The 14,423-nt window shown below is 44.1% G+C and overlaps 1 protein-coding gene across 4 annotated transcripts in view; it reads left to right on the forward strand.

The window, feature by feature from the left end:
• Positions 1-702: 702 nt before the first annotated feature.
• FN1 (fibronectin 1) overlaps positions 703-14,423 on the forward strand; it is a 55,310-nt gene continuing 41,589 nt past the window's right edge. For all 4 annotated transcript variants that reach the window (XM_057412203.1, XM_057412205.1, XM_057412202.1 and 1 more), the window contains exons 1-10: positions 703-879; positions 1,169-1,297; positions 2,764-2,901; positions 4,565-4,696; positions 4,825-4,962; positions 7,511-7,669; positions 9,065-9,265; positions 9,752-9,931; positions 11,425-11,601; positions 12,525-12,677. In XM_057412203.1, the coding sequence (XP_057268186.1) occupies positions 714-879; positions 1,169-1,297; positions 2,764-2,901; positions 4,565-4,696; positions 4,825-4,962; positions 7,511-7,669; positions 9,065-9,265; positions 9,752-9,931; positions 11,425-11,601; positions 12,525-12,677 (1,573 nt within the window). In that variant the 5' untranslated portion in view covers positions 703-713. The remainder of the gene's footprint in view (positions 880-1,168; positions 1,298-2,763; positions 2,902-4,564; positions 4,697-4,824; positions 4,963-7,510; positions 7,670-9,064; positions 9,266-9,751; positions 9,932-11,424; positions 11,602-12,524; positions 12,678-14,423) is intronic.

A 14,423-nucleotide genomic window follows, 5' to 3' on the forward strand; every position in this document is an offset into this window, starting at 1 on the left:
TAAAATGGGGTCAAATCCTAGCATTTCTTTTTTTTTTTTTTCTCTTTTATTTTGTTCTCAGAACTGATCTTGGGCAGCAAGAAATAAAGTCAGAGAAAGAGGCTGTTATATTTTTGAACAGAATGTAACCAATCCGGATTTTTCTTTCCAAGTGAGGTATGAAACATATTAACCTTGAGTCACTAGGAGATAAAGCGTCACTTTGGGCTTCTCATTTCCAACACTGTACCTATGTTACTCCTCACCTTCTCCCTTCATGCAGAACATTATTCCTCCCGAATGGAGCGGTATCAACTTACAGGCAGCGTAGCTCAGAGAAAGTTTGTCTCCCCCTAAAAAAAAGCCATTTTGTTAAGCCAAATGTTCTACAAAATGGCACGACCGCCTTGCAGTCAGCTCTCCTTACGGGGACGGGCATTCCACCCAGGACGGGCTCCCTTTGCAGCCCAGAACCGACCCGCCCGCTTCGGCTCGGCTAAGCTCTTTGTGGCGGCCGGGTCGGGTCGCCTGCTCTCGACAGGGCGGTGGCAGCCCCCGCCCGGCCCCCGGCGACTCCGAGGCCAATGGGCGCCGGGGCGGCAACGGGCTCCCCACCTCCCGCGCCGCCCGCCCTATATAGCGCCCGGGCGGCGCCGCTGTCCCGTTCTTCGGGCTGCCTGCGAGCGGCGCCGCTGGCCGTGCCGTGCCGCGCCAGGATGCCGTGCCGCGCCAGGATGCCGTGCCGCGCAGTGTGGCGGCTGGCGCTGCTCGCTCTCTGCTTGGGGGCTGCAGCGGCAGGGGGTGGTGGCGGCGGCGGACAGCGCCGCGGAGGCGGTGGCAAGAGCCGGCGGCAGGCGCAGACCACCTCGGTACCTCAGGGCACTCCCGCGCAGGGAAAGCGTGAGTACCACGCCGGGATGGGGTCCCGCAGGCAGGGTATGGAGGGGGGCCGGGCCCAGCCCCGCTGGGTGACCCCCAGGTGGTTTTTTCTGGCTCCGCAGCTCGGCCCGTTGGTACCCGGAGGGACCGCACACGTGCGAGGCTGTGGCGCGGCAGCCGATGCCCGCTGCAGGCGCGGTTTGCCTGTGCCGTGCCGCTGCTCTCCCTTACCTCTGCCTCCATAACGTCGAACTTTTCTTTCTCTTCTCCCCCCTGCTTCTCCTTTTCTTCCCCTTCCCCCCTCGCCCAGAGACGTGTTATGACAATGGAAGATACTATCAGATAAACCAGCAGTGGGAGCGCATTTATCTGGGAAACACGCTGGTCTGTACCTGCTATGGTGGAAGCAGAGGGTTTAACTGCGAAAGCAAGCCTGAACGTAAGTTGGTGGTCTCTTTTGTCAGCACCAAGACCTCAGCATGGCTTTTGATGCCGAGTAAGCTAAGCCTTGTACCGAGATATAGCTGGCAGACGGTTTTTTCAGCTGAAGTTTGGTACTTAGGGTCAGTAATGGATCTACACTCAATTACACTGAAGATCTGGCTTGGGATTTAAGAAATGCTTTTCATTAGTGATGGGCCTGCCAGCAGAACTCTGAGCCAAACATCACTCATCCCTCTGGAGGATTGGATCTAAACATTAATTTTGGAGCCAACCTCTTCTTTATAATGAACTGAACTGACTCCTGGACTCGCATGGGGAAGTTCAAATCTGGAGTCACTTTGCAGCTCTGGCTCTGTGCTGTTTGATTGCTTCACCCCAACTTTTCATAGCTGTACAGTGTCGTCAGCTTGTTTAAAAATATTTCAGCTTACAGCTTTCCACAGCCCCCCCCCTCCCCAGCCGTGCTGTGAGCTTTCTATAATTGAGTGTAAAATGAGATTGTTTAGTCTTCTGCAGGAAAAGCTTAGGTAACACAAAGAACTCTAAATGCAACGTCTGCTGGAAGGTGCATCTCCCTGGGATACAATGTAGTTTAGATTATCAGATGCAATCTGTCTGTATTTATTTGTCTGAAGCCACTGGTTTGCCATAACTCCTTTATGTTGCTGTAGAGATATGAGAGAGAAAAACTGGTTCCTGGCTGATAGTGTTCATGTAAGACAGATGGGAGAGTCCCAGCAATCTGTTTTGCAAGGCTTGTGTGCTGCCTGCCTCACAGCTAGAGTATGTTAAGGAGTACTCAGTCTCCTTACTCCTCCATAGAACAGGGTTCAATTTACCTTTCCTCCCCCTGCAAGGATTCCCAGGTTTTACAGCTTTACAGTCCAATAGCAAGTTTCCTGTATGACACAGTTAACTTTATCTTTCCAGAGGTGAAGAAGGTTGTTCTGTTGCAGATCTCAAAGTTTGGTGGCAGCATTGACATAATGATTCAGTAGTCAATTTTTCATGCACGAGTGTGAACAACTCACAAGTAGTGCTGTTGACTTTGGAACTGCTGTAGATTTTGGGATTAATACACTCTATCTTTTGCCAAGTCAGAATGAGGATTAACATGACAAAGCACACAGCTTCTATGGGATGTTTGCTCCCTCACATCTTTGGTTCTGTTGCAGTTCAAACAGCTGGGATTGATGTTTTCAGGGCATGCCTGCCACATGCCATGTTCAACTTCTTGCCCTCTGGGGGAGGGAAGATGGGCTATTCAGCATCATGGGGACCTTGAGGGGGTGAATTTCACCCAACTTCCTCTCCTGTTCCATCCCAGGAAGAAATAGGAGATTGATATGCATTTTTTCCCAGGAAAAAAAAAAGCATCTGTGTGAGGAGGTGAGGAATGTGTGTTTCCATTGACTGTGTTACTAGCATGGTTACATGAAGCTGATTTTTCTCCCCTCACAGCTGAAGAAACTTGTTTTGACAAATACACTGGATCCACTTACCGAGTAGGGGAGACTTACGAGCGCCCCAAGGACTCCATGATCTGGGACTGTACTTGCATTGGAGCTGGACGTGGGAGAATCAGCTGCACCATTGCCAGTATGTAACCAAGAGCCTATTACAAGAGCTATTGTTCCTTAGTATCATGTTTTCCAGGGCAACTTACACAGTGTTCCAGATGGCCATTAACGAATCTTTGGGGGTTTTGATCCAAAGACTTAAAATCTTGGAATTGAAATTCTTTGCCCCACGTACAGACAGTTGCACAACCAAATTCCTCTTTTATTTGAGAGGTAAAGGGCTCTGTGTAAAAACGTAGGCGAAAAATTCATGTTAGTGTCCAGCCAGTGTACAGGTTAGTACATTTACTATATACAAGAGTGTGTTACATCTTCACAGGTGAGTTTATGAAAACAGTCTCTTTGACTGGGAAAAAAAAAACAAGTGAGAGTCTGCTCTGCAGCTGGTGACAAGCATGCCAACATTTGTCCCTGATGGAACCGGGATTTGACATCCAGACACCAGCTCAGTGTGTTTCTGCAATTCCATTTTGCCAGCTGGCCCCTTACCTTCCTCTTGTTCCTTCTCTTCCCTTGATTCTTTATCCCCAGCTCTGCCTTTCATGTCTCTGTATGGAATCCTTTCCTTACTGAGTCGGTGAATTGTTCACCATTTCCCTCCAGTTCACAATTAGACTTTCTATGAGCACAGATGTAGATCACCGTGTGTCAGGACACTGAGATCTCAAAGTCCCTGAGGCACTTTTGAGAAAAGTCTTGTTCGTAAAAGTACCCAGATTCTTGTTTTAAAATACACATTCTGATCATATCAGCATTGCCACAGAGGACTCGGAAGCCAGCCATCATTATGGCATGGACAAAATGTACTGAATTTAACAAGTAGAGCTGAAGCCCTTCTGAATTTAATGGCCTTTTTGGGCAGGGATGATAAGCATTGTAAGGAAAGAAAGTCAGCAAGGAAACTGCAAACATAAAAGCAGTCTCATTTCTTCATCATCAACCTGGTTTAGAGCTGACTGGAGGGTCTCACTGACTGTCATTGGCTTCAAATCAATCTTTGTAACTCTTAGATTCCCTACTTTCACAAATGAGCCAATGAAACATTTTAGTGTCTCCTAATAAATGACTGGATATGTGTTCCTCCTTTTTTTGTCATCTTGGAAGAAAACCCTGTGTTTGCAAACTGCCCTTCTCCATATTTTTCCCTGCCTAAGCCTTCACCTCAGGGTTGTGAGCAGTGGCAGGCTGGGAAGCTGCCTTTCCAAAGGGTGGCATTTCCAAATCCAAAAGAACCAATGTCTGACTGGGATGTCACACCAAGCACCTCCTACATGCTATTTAGGAATGGAGCTCTAAGCCCAAGAGGTACCACTCAGAACAAGGTGGAGGCAAACCCTCCCTCACCAGCCCTCAGGCTGAGGGAGAAACAGCACCTCCTTAGGCTGTGGTATTCTGCTTTCACCAGCCAGGTCTTGGCTGTGGCTTGAAACATGGAGGGGGTTAGACGAAGAGAGAGGATGGGACCTGAGGCTCAGAAAATGGTCAGTGCCTATGGAAAACATCAAGCGCCATTCTGCAGGCTGGAGGTGGGACAGCCATGGCTACCCTGCTCCTTCTCCTTACCCCCCCACACCTCTGCCCCAGCTGGCCCTCTCCACCCCTGGCCGGGCAGCCTTTACACTGTTGCCACACTGCTATCCCTGGTGTGGTGCTTCACCTCAGCTCCCCTCTCTCTGCTGCAGATCGCTGCCATGAGGGCGGCCAGTCCTACAAGATCGGCGATACCTGGCGCCGGCCCCATGAGACCGGTGGCTACATGCTGGAGTGTGTGTGCCTGGGCAACGGGAAGGGCGAGTGGACCTGCAAGCCTGTGGGTAGGTGGCAGCTCCCTTCTTCTCCCCCAGCTCAGCGAGGGTGCATGGCTTCTTCCTCCTTGTCTTCCCTGGTGCATCCCAGTGTGGGATAGCTCTGAGTTGACTCTCACCCCCTTTCCCTCTCGCAGCTGAGAGGTGCTACGACAACACAGCCGGGACATCCTATGTGGTCGGTGAGACCTGGGAGAAGCCCTACCAGGGCTGGATGATGGTGGACTGTACCTGCCTGGGGGAGGGCAGCGGCCGCATCACCTGCACCTCCAGAAGTAAGTGCTGGGCTGGCCCCTGCCCCCTGCTCCTTTTTATTTACCTGGAGTTTTCAACTCTGTCCTGCATCAAAAAGAAAACATCTTCCTTTTTCACCCTGTTGCAAGCAACTGTGGTTGTAGAGGGATGGCTGCCTCTGAGAAGCAGGGAAAATAGACCCCTCTGAGGTGAGGGGTCCCATTTGCGATGTCCCCCTCTCGTTGGGGAGCTGGTGGTTTGCGGTGGGATTATTTGGGGTTTTAACCTGATTTGGAGTGAAAGGTGTGAGAAATCTGCAGCCAGCTGAGTCACAGCTGTGCATCTCCCTGGATTCCTGTCAGGGAAACTGCTTGGTCTGCAAAATGGTGGAGTTTGACTTCCTTTCTGATGTAGTTGCTCCTCAGGGAGAATTACTTATCTACTCCAACAGCGGGATCTGTCAGATTGAAATGTTGCCTTATTTCTTCTCTTTGCTGACGTTTGATATGTATGTTAGCTGAAACAGGTTTTGTCTTGCGTGCTGTACTGTCTTGCTTGTTAGTTTTTACTGCCATTTTGTCTTCTGTGTTAACTTGCTTCAGCAGGGCAAGTGACTGCTTTACTTTTTACATCACTGAAGGACATTACCCTAAATATTCCATTTTATTTGTATTTGCAAAGCAAACAGGGCTTTTAAAACCCAAAATCTCTCTTGTTTATTCACCTTCTGTTCCAGTTCTGTTAGGGGCAAGCTCTGCTGTGGAGCTATCATGCTTTACACCAGTTGCCTCAAGAAAGTTCAACTTTGTACCTTGCACTTTTGTCATGCAAGGTTTGGTAATGCTTCTGCAGCATTTAAATTGCCTTGTATTCAGTTGCCTCGGGGCACATGGATAATTGCTTTCAGCTGATACAAACGGCAGATCTCTAAAGAACTAGAACACTTAAGGAGGATTGGGATTAAAACTGAAGATCTGGAGAGACTTGGTCAAGAAATAAGCTATAAAAGTCAAACCAGCCTTGACAATATTAAGTTTGCCTAAAAACACATGGGGAAAAGTCATTAACTGTGAAATAGGAATGAATAAACCAGAATGTGTTGTTTGTGAATTTTGGAGGAGTTACTATTACTAATAAAAATTATTTGGCAGTATCTTTCCTGCTATAACTCAGGTCTGCACTGTTGTATTGTAGAGGAAATTGCAATATAATGACCAGTTCATTTTTCAGTTTGTTTTCAAATACAATCAAATAGAGAAATTTGAATTTATGTATATAAAACGATAGCTATAACCCACAAAGGGGTAATACAAGGTTGGACAGAGCGTTGGGTGACATGGTCTAGTGTGAGGCATCCCTGCCCATGGAGGCAGGTTGCAACTAGATGACCTTAAGGTCCTTTCCAACCTTAACTATTCTGATTACACTTCAGTATGTGCTGCAGTTATATATCTTTTATAGCCAAACTTTTCCAGAATCACAGCCGATTTCTTAGTGGACATTTCAGCTTCTCATTGTCTTAATTTGAGAATCAGCTCCAGGTTTTTTTCACATTTGCAAAATTACATTTTGAATACTTCACCAATTTACCACTCTTCTGGCAAAAGCTGTATTTTCGGTAATTTTATATACTGCAAATTAGTAACTTGCTTTCCACATTCATATTCTATTTCATGTGCTCTTTCAGGGGCAATCTGGTATGATGCCCTTTCACAGTTCTTCATAAATCCATGTTCATTGATCCATGATTATATTTGAGCCACTGTATCAAGTTGCTTTTGAATAAGAAGGTAAAATGTTATAATGGAAGTACAACTAGTTAATCCACATGGATCTGGCATCAAGACAAAAGTAGTTTGTTATACTGTCCTTTGAACCCCTTTACTCAATTCATCAGGGGATGCGGTTATTAAAGACAGCAGGGAGATTTAGAAAATCTAATATTCCTAGTATGACATGAGCAGCTTATGTTAACTTTCCTGGAGCTTCATGCACAATTCTGTTAGAAGAAATGGAATTTAACATATTGCCCTCAAATAGGCTTTAGTTTCCTTCAACTGAAGTAGATTCCCAAACTTGAACTGTGTATAGTATGAAATTATCCAGCTACAAAGACATCTGGTTTAACCCTCCCCCCCCAAAAAAAAAACAAACCCTGACATTAGAGCACATTTAAGCTTTAAGGTGTATGTTAGATAGAATGGGGCTAAAATAGCTTTAAAAGTAATTAGCAGGAAGGTTTTCAATCCAGAATGTGCTTTTTCACATTGATTTTGAATATAGCTTAACATGTTCACACTGGAATGTTACGACACTGATTTTGACAACAGCCCCAGAGTTCTGGAAATAAATGTGAACTTTCTCTTAGACTAAAGCATCAGAATTTTCAGATGCTCTCAGCCAATGCAGTTTAATGCAGGCTTTAGTGCATATAAGACTGGTAATGGTGAGCTGCAAAAAATGAGGTGGGCTTTCAATAAAGGCTTTAAATGATCAGCTCATTTGAAAGTGTTGATGGTTAAGTACTATAAATTGCATGGTGTGAAGTCATTCAATGCAGAACTAGCTAACAGTCATGTTCCTATACAGATCGGTGCAATGACCATGACACCAAGACCTCCTACAGAATTGGAGATACTTGGAGCAAGAAGGATAACCGTGGAAACTTGCTTCAGTGCATCTGTACTGGTAATGGCAGAGGTGAATGGAAATGTGAACGACACACATCCCTGCATACGACTAGCACTGGTAAGTGAGGCATCACAATGTGTAAGGAAGGGGAAGGGACAAGGAAAAGCACAATTTAAATGGCTAAGACTTGGGGTTGAATTGTGCCATCGTAATTTAGGGATTTTAGAAGTCTTGTCCAGGAAAGATCAACAACAAAGAGGGTCAGAGTTCAGGAAATGCTCCTTGTTTGTGCATGAATAGATAATATTAATTTATACTTTGTTTCTGTGCACAAATGGGGCTTGTGCATACAGATGTGACAGCCACAGAACAGTAAATCACTTCTAAGACCCTGCATACACAGGAACTCTGTACTAGCTTTGTATTGGAAGCAGGGCAAGTCAAGTTGATATTTGAACTTTATGTATTCGCCTCAGGGTAACTTTCTTGAAATGTCCTTAATTTAAACTCCACTGAGACCATCTGGTTTATTTGACAAGATAAATACACCCAGTAAAGGTTGAGCTTTAAAAAACAGAAATGTCAAGGAATGTGTGCAATGCTATTTAATACATGTTCTTTAGATAGTTTGTAATTTTGTCATGAAATATTACCTAGTTTATAGGTAGCATATATTTTTTGCCCAAGGTTCGTTAAAGTCTTCAGCTTTTAAATGATTTTTTTTTTTTGCTATTTTAAGGATCTAGGTTTCCTGTTGGTGAATGCAATGTAAAGCTTCTCTGTTTTCATGCAGTACCTACACAAATTTTTTCTTTAACTATTTGGTACCAGCAGATTAACTTCAGGCTCTTAGAAGGTCTGAACTTCAGAATACACAAAGCTTCAAGGGTGCCAGTATTTTTTTTTTTTCCATTATTATTTCCCCTGTTTCAGCAGAGCTGAATTTATGAAGATGCCTGTGGGAATCATCAGCAAATATTTCCATAATGTAGACAACAAACCTCTTTGTCTCTCAGTATTATTCCAAATGATAATGGGCCAAAAACTTTGATTCAGAGTGAAAGAATCCCAGAGTAAATGAATACATTTGTGGTTTATTTTTCTTTTTCAATGAAAAATTCTAAATTAATCCTTCTTGCTTTCTCTCCCTACTTCTTGGTAATTTTTCATTGTCTTGTCACTGACTTTGATTTTTCTATTCTACAATTCTTTCAGTGAAATTAAGAAAAAAAAAGTTTCTAAAATATTCCTGTGAAAAGCAATTGACTCTTAATCCTCTCTAAAGGCACTCTGCAGAGGCAGAAACCAAAGGCTGTCATTAGCAGAAGCGGGAGTTCTTTTAACTTTGTAGTTTGCTAAGTGGAATACTAAAATGTGTCTAGGGAAGCTAATAGAGTTGTGTCTTCGATATGATGGAGTGCCTAAGGTTTTATTAGCTCAGCATTTTATGGAAGCATTCTGTTCTTTAGCTTTGTATGTCATGTCTCACTTCTCTCCTATGTTCTGGTGCAGGATCTGGCTCTCCTAGCTTCACAAATGTGCAGACTGCATTGTACCAGCCCCAGCCTCAACAGCCCCAGCCTCAGCCATATGGCCAGTGCATAACTGATAATGGAGTAGTGTACTCTGTGGGTATGCAGTGGCTCAAGACACAGGGCAGCCAGCAAATGCTTTGTACCTGCCTGGGCAATGGAGTCAGCTGTCAGGAAATAGGTATGTTTGCATTTAGTGTCTGTTTAGTTCAGTGAGATCTCAAGATAATTGCCCTGGGGGTTAATTTTGAAGTAGAATCCTTTTATGTATGCAAAAAAACTGTCTTCTGAAGAGGACATGCTGGAGAAAGGTGTAAGGGGGGGAAAAAAGTTGTTTTGGTTATTTAAAGCCTGGTTCTGTAGGGCAGAAACATTTCCCAGTGATTTATATATAACATGCTGAGGGAAAAGAGAGCCCTTGGGAAGCAGCATTAATAACTATTCAAATCAGGCTGCAATAATGTATGTTTGGAAAAGAATGTAAAAGAATGACACAGCTGTGGAGCTAAGTCGTCTCTTGGTGTGTATTGGCCCAGGTCCATGGCAGTCAGTGTGGGTTTGCAGCAGTCAGTGACTTGGCTTAGAGGGGCTATTGCTGATTTAGAGTCTTAAGATTTGGGGATTGCTTTAGGACAGAATCTAATGCTGTGATTTGCTTGTTTTAAAGCTGTGACCCAAACTTATGGTGGCAATTCTGATGGAGAAGCCTGTGTTCTGCCCTTCACTTATGATGGAAGGACTTTCTACTCCTGCACCACCGAAGGCCGCACAGATGGGCACCTCTGGTGCAGCACTACTTCCAACTTCGAGCAGGACAGGAGATACTCCTTCTGTACTGAGCAGAACGGTAAGTTTTTCTCAGAGGATCTTCACATGCACATGAGCCTTGTTCACTGATAGAAGAAGGAGCAGAGAACATAGGGACAGATGTCCTGAACAATTCTTGCAGCCTGGAGGGACTCTAGGCATGCCTCAGCAGCAAGGCAGTCCTGTGAATGAAGGGCTGCCTGGTGCCAGGGCATTTTCGTGCTCTTGGCTTCTTTGGAGGGTTATCAGGGTGATACAAGTGTATCCTTTGAGTCCTGTTCTGTCTCCTCTAAGCTGACCTTAAATTGGGAGCACCTAGTCAGGGTAGAGCTTTGGCCAGAAGGATGCTTAGACTTTGGGTTTGCTTGGCTGAATTGCTAAAGCAATGCCCATATTAGGCTGGGCAGAAGAGGTTATCCATAGCGTACAGTTTGTGCAGTCCGTTGTCACTCCCTCTGTCCTGACTATCTAGCCAGATTGCCATATATAGCAGTAATCTTAATGTGATTTGTGATCACTGATCAAGAGCTGGTGCCTGACTAATGCGGAAGCATTCCCTCTTGTTTGTGGATGGCTAGTGTTCCCTTCACAGCACAGCTCTACCTGTGTGGTTGCACTTCCTGGGAAACCCATCAGACATCCTTGGAACACAATCCAGGCAACTCCTCTGGGATCTGAACTTGGAGAGAATATTTCACATTCCCACATGAAAATACCACTTCTTACACTGTATACATTTATTTTTTTTCTTAACTCTCTTCTACTTCAGCTGTTTTTTTCTAATAAAAGTCAAGACTTCCTCTGTAGTGCATACATACAATATTCTTTCTTAAGAAAAAAACCAACCCCAAAACCCAAACACTGTCCCTGTCTCTGCACACATTCTTGTTTTAGTGAGGCTTCTTGTGCTATACTGTGGGGAATGAGAAATATCAATATAGAAAGACCTCAACAAAAGCCTCCTTGTTTTCCACTATCTGTAAAGCAGAGTTGCTCAAGAGGTGAGTAGTTCAGGTAGATTACAGCCCTCTTTCCACTGCTGCTTGCAAAACATGAAGGTTCCAACCTGCAGAGAGGTTTTGACTTGTCCTGTTGTACATAACTGAATTGTAACCCTCTCCTAAAGGTTAACACTTTGCTTTAAGCCAAAGGGCACAACTGGGTAATAGCCTCAGTGAGATAACACAGGTATGCTGAGAACTGAGAGTTTATTTGATTCCCTAGACCTTGGCACAAAGGGTCTACAAACCTATTTCCCAAACACAGTAAGCTTTGGGTTTTGCTATTCCCTAGGAATTCCCATGGCTGGCTCCACAACTTCTTCCAAAGAGATGTTTGAACTGAGTTGACCCTGTGCAAGGCTTATGTTTCCAGATCTGAATTAATTAAAGCCAAGAAAAGAGGCCTGTGAATAATATACAGGGTACACATGGGAAAAAGTAGTGCTAGTTGTTTGCTTTCCAAGCTTTTCCATGCACGCTAAGGGAGAGTGCAGGCTTCATTTGCATCTGTTTTCTTTTCACTTTTATACAGTTTTGGTCCAGACACGTGGTGGCAATTCCAATGGTGCTCTGTGCCACTTTCCCTTCCTGTACAACAACCGCAACTACACTGACTGTACTTCTGAGGGACGGAGAGACAACATGAAGTGGTGTGGAACCACTAAGAACTATGATGCTGACCAGAAATTTGGGTTCTGCCCTATGGCTGGTAAGTTTGAAAACCATAAAGGAATTATGGAGTACCTATAAGTGGTTCTTTGAGGTGGAAAGTAAAGAGCTGCCTGTTGTTGATCAGTTAATGATGACTTCCAATGAGCTGCATTCCAACCCAGAATCCTTTAAGACACTTCTGAAGTTTCATTTTGTCTTTTTTCCTTACTGATCACCTCTAGTACAGACCTAGGCAGTGCCAGGAGAATGCAATTTTCATTACTTCTTTGCTACAAGCCAGTGGTAGGCACACTTCTCAGCTAGTGCAAACTGGTATAGATCCATTAGAGAGTTTTGTAACAAGTGAGGTTTTTATCTTTCACCTACCAAAGCTTCTCCTTCATGGCTCATCACTTTCTTTTGCCTGATCTGTGATTAGAAGTAAGTCTGTACTTACAGTATCAGTGTGTTACCCTGAAAATCGCAATAATTCAAAATCAATATTGTGGTCCATTCCTCAGTTCATGCTTATCTCTGTGATGCCATAAGGGGGCATGTGGGAGGAAATGTCACTGCCAGTTCTTAAATGAAAGGCTTTTGTTAACTAATGTCTATGTAGCATCTGAGTCCTAAAACAGCTTGTGGAACACATGAGTCTTCAGATGACTGTGTGCATATAAAGGCATGGATGTAACAAGAGCTGATTTTTTTCATGTAGCACCTTTTGGACATAGTACAGAAGCTATTTCTAGTAGCTTTCAAATGAGAATCAAAATGAATGAGCCCCTACAAGGAATCTGCACTTAGAGAATGTCACCATCCAGCAAAAATGCTATTTGAAATTGAGTGAGTGCCTAAAGCTTCCTTGTTAAGATGCAGAAGCCACTACACAGTATGAAGGGGCATTGCAAATGGTCTAAGTCCTCAAGATCTTGTTAATTCTGGCCACATAAAGTATCCTCTTGCTTTCTTCTCAACCAGCCCATGAAGAAATCTGCACAACCAACGATGGTGTCATGTACCGTGTGGGAGACCAGTGGGATAAACAGCACGATATGGGCCATATGATGAGATGTACTTGTGTAGGAAATGGCCGTGGAGAATGGACATGCATTGCCTATTCACAACTCAGAGGTACTGATTCTCATGTTGATGTCAACGCTTTAGTCTTAAGTGACTTTATGATTTAGCGTGAGGTGTCCCTGCCCATGGCAGGGGGGGGTTGGAACTAGATGATCTTAAGGTCCTTTCCAACCCTAACTATTCTATGATTCTGTGATTCTAAGTGTTTGGGGGTGGGATAAATTGGTTTTCTTTTTCATCATTGTTTCAGCCCAAGTTCAAGAACTATATGTTGAGCTTTGGTTTGGAGTAGAATGTGAATCACAAGAGCAAAGTTCCTGTCTTGTTTATGTGCTGGAATGCTGTTTCAGCTTTTGCAGCCTAGCAGGTGGAGGCAAAACTTAGTTAACTTGGTCAGCAAGTATCCCTACCCCCTTTTGTCTACGTTAGGAATCACCATCACTGGGACTTTATGGAGAGTTTGGTAGAGGCACTTCTGCCTCTCAGGAACAGACAGAACTCCAGACTAGTCTGAAGCTTGAATGTAGAACTGTTCTGTTTTATTGTTCTGCAATAAAATTTTCAATTTCTCTGTGCTGGATTAGCCATTTGCTGTCTAATCTATATGAAAAGTTGGCAGGACAGCACTGGATTACTCTTACTTATTTACTTATTTATATGAGTGGTCCAAGTGGAAAAGTGCTTAAGCAATACCAAAAAAAGAAAACTTAAAAGCACAGACATTTGATCATCCTACATCTAGCTCACAGCATTGGCTTCATGTCTGGAAAAGGCAGGGGGTTGCTGTCAAGCAGCCAAGAAAGGATTCTTAACACCACTGGTGAAATGGGATATAATTTATAGGAAAAAGCTCACTTAAGGGCTTTGGGAGGTTTTTTTTTAATGTGTTTCTATCACAGCAATGGGAAATGCACTGCTAAAAGTTCTCGTCTGTAAAACTCCTTTTTCCACATACACAGCTAGTTCTCTGCAGCTCCATTCTGGACTTAAAGTGGTCTTTCTTGATGAGGAGGGTGGAGATACTTTGCTTTTTCAAAAGGCAAAGGTTATCCAAGTAGAGCTGTTTAAACATAGCAGCCAGAGAAGGTCTTTGGCACCCATAGGAGGGTCTGAGCTGCTTGGGTTATCCTGACGCCATACCCGTGGTGTGGGAAAGTATGATGGAGAATGAAAGCCTGGAATTAACTGAGTTGTTTCCCCAAGGACAGATGGTCTGTGATTAACTCCGGAACTGAACTTGCGTCTCTTGCGTCCCAGTTAACAAAACAACATGCTTCTGGGGTGGTTTGCGTGTTTGTTTGGTCTTTCTGTTCCTTGCTGTGATTAGACTGGTGGTAGGAATTCTGGGCCAGATCACAGGTTGATGTGTTGCCATTGAACCTAAGAGGCTGACACCACAGTACCCAAGCATGGGTTCTGTTTACTGTGTTTTGAGTGAATAGTAGATTAGTAAGCGCCACTAGCATCTCAGATGTGTAATATATCTGCTCCTATCTTCAAGTTACTACAAAGTGTAGCAAAGATACCCTTCAGAGTAATAGCGTGAGGATGTTTGTTCTTCTTTGTGGTATCTTTGTAAATGTGGAGTAGCCCTTTTCTCCATGGGTAGTTCAAATGATCTCACACACCTTTCTCACACCTCAGAGGAGGCAGTAAGAGAGTTAGTGTGCTGGTTTAGATTTTCTTTCATATGTGGAATCTGCCAAAAGGAAAAATTAGACAGTTCTGTAGTTTGAGTAACATCCAGTACTTTGGACTGCACCCTACAGACCTCTTTTTCTGCCACATTGCTTGTTT

The sequence above is a fragment of the Pezoporus wallicus genome, unplaced genomic scaffold (genome assembly GCF_028554395.1).
Source record: "Pezoporus wallicus isolate ANWC-B61680 ecotype Strahan unplaced genomic scaffold, APGP_CSIRO_Pwel_v1 contig_6566, whole genome shotgun sequence".
Taxonomy (NCBI): Eukaryota; Metazoa; Chordata; class Aves; order Psittaciformes; family Psittacidae; genus Pezoporus; species Pezoporus wallicus.